Raw genomic sequence first — 5,382 nt, forward strand, 5'->3', positions numbered from 1 at the left:
AAACCCGCTGAGCCTGGCAGGCTTCTATCTCCCACCTCTGACCTGCCCTCTCTTCTCTTGGCTCAAATTCTCCTTAGATTTTCTTTCCTGCACAAAATTTGTCTTGTATGAAAGCAAGAAGTAATTTTTTTCTCTTCTAATTCCTTATATTCTTATTGTCTTCTTCTCGTGGAGAATTTTTGTTGACTGCCTTGCGCCGTGGGTTTTCATATGCTCCCTCTCTGTCTCCTGCACTGGAAATGCGTGGGTGGCAAGGCCTGTCTTCTCGCAGGGCCTCAGGGCATCTCCAGGACCCTTCGTGGTCCGGGCTCCCAGCACCCGTTTGCAGGTTGATTGTGTATTATGGGCGGAGTTTTCAGTTCCTTTCTTACGGCAGAGAGTTGGTTGGGGCTTGGTAAAACTACTATTTTGAGTGATGAACTCAAAACCTAAAGGAGAGACCATAGTTTTCTGAAGAACTGATTTGAGGAAAGTCTTTGGTAGTTGAGAATTTAGTACATAATATATAGGGAGCGATCAAAGTAATCATTTGTGTTAGTGGCTGGCACAATGTAGCATATCGGTCAAGAGCTTGTTCTTCGGTTATTGAATCTTTCTGAGCCCCTCTCTCCTGATTTGTAAGAGGGGGTAATTGTGTCTGCTTCTTGGAGTTACAAGCATTAAGTGAATTAATAAAGCACTGACTTGTTAGCACAGTTGCCATTCAGTAAATGGTGCCATAATTTTTATTGACCTGTCATAAAGGATGTACTGTGGATGTGCCTCCCACTGGAGAGGCGGGTATAGGCACCATGAGCAAGAGCCATTGTGAGCCTTGGCTTGGAAATCCACAAGTGCTGCTCCCTTACTGGGGTATTGCAGACGCATATTGAGGGGATCATGGTGGAGCCTAAAGTTACCAGGATGCACAAGGCAGCCTCAGTCAGTCCCAGAGGAACTGGTGAATGAAGCTGTAAACTAACAAGTTAGAGAAAAGAAGGCAAAGGAAAACTTCAGGGAGAGGTTGTGTCCTGATGGAAGGAGACTTGCCTCAGGAACTTCTCCAAGAGTGTGAGGAGGGAGTGCCGAGGTGTCGCAGGACCCCCCAGGGGTCTGGACAATGCGGGGTTGGCCTGCTGAAGCTGGGCTGGCAAGACTGGAGTGAGTTCTGCCCCTGGAGCTGGTTTAGTTCTCTCTGTTCCGTGGCCATGAGCCATGTTAACCCTTGACCCTGGTACTACCCCTACAAGAGTGTGTCTTCCCAGTGTTTGTCCCACGGATGGGGCGAGGGCACCATCTTTTTATCACTGGGTGGGTTCCTGGAGAATCCAGACACGAACTAAGGATGCTGGGGAAATATTAAGTGGACTCACAGAAATTCAGCATCACACTCTTACTGTCTTCTCTGCATCTCCAGCCAAACCCAGTTTTCCTATTTAAAATGGATTAGTCCTCTCTCCTGAATGGGAAAGATCATCCAAGGCTTTACTTCCGGGGGGGTGGTTGGAAAAAGAATTTATATGGAAATCTGAGGAAGGACAAATCTTGCAAAAAGTTTGCAGTTAGATTCATGGAACTGGACTGAAAACACTCCCCTTTTCTTCTCACAGGGGAAGGTGGAAGTAGAAGCTGGGAAAGAAGGTATGAAGTTCGAAGCCAGTGCTTTCTCCTACTATGGTGTGATGGCCCTCACAGCTTCTCCAGGTGAGTTTTCCTGCTCTGCCTCTGGGCAGGGCTGTGTTTTAGGGACAGAATGCCCTTATACTCTCACCGTCCTGTACTCGTCAGCCCTGTTTATCTACTTTTTTGACCTTTTTATTGAAGTATAGCATGTAAACCCCAAAATGGCCCCGCACAGATCCTAAATCCATGCCCCCGTGAATCTTGATAGACTGACTGGTCCTGTGTCAACAGGGGGTGGGCAGGCCCTCCCCCCCCCCCCCACATACTCCCTCTTAGTCACCCCTCCCAAGGCCGCTGCCTTGACTTCTAAGCACAGCCTAGTTTTGCCTGCTTTTGGACTTTGTGTACATGGACTTACGTAGTATGTCATACTGAGCCTGGCTGCTTTCTCCCACGGTGTCATCCGTGTCACACTCAGCATCATGTGTGCTCCTACCTTATATTTCTTCTCATTGCCCTGCACTGCTGCACCGTGTGAATATACAGCGGTGTATCTATTTTCATGACTGCCAGACACAGGGGGTGGTGTCCTGTTTGGGGCCACCGTGGATTGTGTGGCTGTGAGCGTGTGTGTTTCTGGGGGGTTGTGTGTGGAGGCGCAGAACTGCAGGCTCACGGCCATGGCCGCCTCAGCCTGAGTAGCTCCTGCCTCGCAGTTTGCCCTGGTGGCTGCTGCGGATCAAGCTTCTGCCTGGACGAGGAGGGTCCCAGCTGCCACACTCCCACCACTAGATGTTAGGTGTTAACCATGCGGGAGGTTTTTAAATTTGCTTTTTCCTGAGGAGGAATGAGGTTGTTAATGTGTATTTATTGCCTACAGTCAGCTCTTATCTAGACAGCTGGTCAGTTGAGTCAGCCAGCTGAGTGTGCCATAGGGTGCGACTCAGTGCTCTGAGCACAGCTACCAGCAAGCCAAGTCCCATCCTAGTAGGAGCATGTGATGGGTCCCTCTGCACTGCTTGCTTTGCAAGTGTATGTGTGCTTGCTTGCCTGACCCTGGCTGGAATCAGCCAGGTAAGCAGAGGTGCTGGAGTGCCACCTTGTGGCCAAAATGCCAAGTGACAGGCTATGTTAGGAAACTCAGAAAACCTCAAATTTAAAACTAGCCCATCCTAGAACAACCTGGGTCATTTCTGAAAACCAGTCTCAAAAAGGTAGGGGATATACCTCCAGACAGACCTGTTGGGGTGACATTAGTCTTTATCTACCGTGCCACACAGTATCCTGGCAAAGATGTCATTACAGTGAGGAAGCCAGGGAAATGTTAGGAATTCTCTCAAACCTCTCCGCCTCCCCTGCCCCAGATGCATCTTCTCACTGTCCTGCCGTGGAGTTTCCAGCCACATTGGCCAGTCTCCCCATTGCCAGCTGTTGACTAACACCAGTGTAAATGTGGGCCTTTCTGATCCCACTTAATTGTGTCTGCTGTAAACTTGAAGGTGATCTTCTGTTCTCACTGCTAGTGGGGAGGCAGGGAGATTCCTAAGTGGGCAGGAAGACCTGGGTCACAGCTGCAGTTTTATTTTATATGGTTGCCTGCCCTGGGGGACAGCTCTGGCTTCCTTATTAAAAGGACTTAATAAGGTTACTCGCGTGATTGTTAGAAGACTAGGATGTGATGATACTTATCCACATGAGTGCTCTGTAAGCTTGAAAGCACAGACGGAAGGTCAGGTGTGACGGGTGTCAGGCTTGTGACTATTTGACCACTGACCTCAAATTAGTCCCAGGTTAGCAGAGTCAGATTTAGAAGGTTGTCTTGAAAAGAAAATTAGAAGAGTGAGTGTACAATCTCACTGATTACTGGCTCTTGAAACCTAAATATTAGCCCAATTTATACTGAACTGTGGATTCACCTAAGGGCAAATGCCATTCAGAAAAGGAATTGAAGGAAAGGAATTCCCCCCCCCCCTTTTTTTTAATGTTTTATTTATTTCTGAGAGAGAGAGACAGCATGAACAGGGGAGAGTCAGAGAGAGAGGGAGATACAGAATCTGAAACAGTCTCCAGGCTCTGAGCTAGCCATCAGCACACAGCCTGGCATGGGGCTCGAACCCACAAACTGTGAGATCATGACCTGAGCTGAAGTCAGCCGCTTAACTGACTGAGCCACACAGGCGCCCCAGGAATTTCTTTCCCCTAAAGAAAGACTGTGGGGCTGTAGCAGGCTTGTCTCATCCAGAAATGCCAGGAAGGAAGGGGATCTCATTAATAGCATCTTCTTACAAAGCCCAGTATTTGACTTGACAAGTAGGACTTGGGATTTTGTGCGTTTCATTGTTAGATACAATTAGTGCAGTAATCTCAAGATAATATTTCTGTTGGTTCATGTTGATTGCCTAGAAAAGTCCTACCATCGTCATTTACCACAGCCCGTCCATTTGCGTGTCAGCTGTCCTTCAGTTTAAAAACAAAAACAGAAACAAAAAACCCTGCCAGGCAGGGCATTGCTGATCGGCCTTTTCAGTCAGTTGGACCTGTAGCTCTCTGAGTAGGTAGTGCTGAGAATGCCCTTGGTCCACCATTCCCAGGACACCTATGTATAACGATCTTTATTTACTTTCCTCTAAGACTTTGACATTTCAGAGTATTCCAAAGCAATTCAAAATATCAGGTCAAAATTGCAACCAGGCTAATAAAGGATGGCAGCGAATTGATTAACTAATTGCTTGCCACAGACAGGGCCACTGTCAGCTGTGCCGGTGCAGGCTGCTTGGGTGCTGCTCTTGGGGCAGGTGATTAATTGAGCCCCCTTTTGTGTGGCTAGTGGTGACTTAAACCCTTAAGAAGAGCACGTTTTGAGCTGTAAACCCCAATAGGGTGTTAGTGGCTTAAGAGATTTCTAGGTTACTAAAGAAGCATTTGAATAGGATTTCTTCTGATTTCTGCCTCCCTATTCCCCTTCCTGGAAAGCAGCGTGTGCCCCCCTCCCTTTTTTTAAAATTTACATAATATCTTACAGGCTTTTGCACTTCGGGAATGGAATGCTGATGTTAGTAGAGCAGGTGTCCGCTCCTGTCCCGAGTGCAGAGATCGCCTTTCTTGCCTTTCGACACGGTCTCATCCTGTTTTTCTCCATTTTTCAGTTCCTCTGTCCCTGTCTCGTACCTTTGTTGTCAGCAGAACAGAGTTGTTAGCAGCAGGTTCTCCAGGTAACTCTGCATGTTTCCTTTTCATACTTCTTCCCGTTGCCTCCCTTGACCCACAGAAGCCTAGATCTGCTCCCTTTATTTGGTCCAGGCCATTTGCAGTTTTTCTTGGCGGTCTCAAAGTCCATGCTTCTAGACGCAGTAGCAAGCTGTGCAGGGAAGTATAAGCCCACAGCCGTTGTGCACAGGCTTCGGGACACTGGCGGGGAATCCGTGTGCCTGAGCCGTGCTGACCCCGCAGAAAGCGAGAGTGACTCTGACCCAGGTCCTCACTGCACCCTGCCTGATCCACCCACACCGCTGAACTTGGGTTTTCAGGGAGGTACAGGGGGGCTGCTTTGGGTTCTTTGACCTCAGCAAAGGCACAGTTTGGCCCCAAGGGCCTCAGAACCTGAGGAGGCTTCTCCAGAGCACATTCGGCCCAGAGCCTCAAGGACCGTGAACTCTTCTCAGTGGACAAGTGCCCTGTCTGCCGAGGCCCTGGCATTCTTGGTTCTGTCCCTTTGGTCCTTCCTACGACATCCGTGAACGGGGCACGTGCCTCCCCCCCCCACCCCGCCGGCCCCCCCTC

General features: G+C 48.9%; 1 protein-coding gene across 3 annotated transcripts in view; it reads left to right on the forward strand.

Annotated features, from left to right (window-relative positions):
- Positions 1–5,382, forward strand: part of CNNM2 (cyclin and CBS domain divalent metal cation transport mediator 2) — a 153,820-nt gene that overhangs the window by 137,798 nt on the left and 10,640 nt on the right. For 2 of the 3 annotated variants that reach the window (XM_077748471.1, XM_077748473.1), the window contains exons 5-6: positions 1,590–1,683; positions 4,749–4,814. In XM_077748471.1, coding sequence (XP_077604597.1) covers positions 1,590–1,683; positions 4,749–4,814 — 160 coding nt within the window. The remainder of the gene's footprint in view (positions 1–1,589; positions 1,684–4,748; positions 4,815–5,382) is intronic. The other variant, XM_077748472.1, reaches the window with a different exon arrangement.

This window comes from Crocuta crocuta, unplaced genomic scaffold, assembly GCF_008692635.1.
Source record: "Crocuta crocuta isolate KB4526 unplaced genomic scaffold, BGI_CrCroc_1.0 scaffold619, whole genome shotgun sequence".
NCBI classification, from domain to species: domain Eukaryota; kingdom Metazoa; phylum Chordata; class Mammalia; order Carnivora; family Hyaenidae; genus Crocuta; species Crocuta crocuta.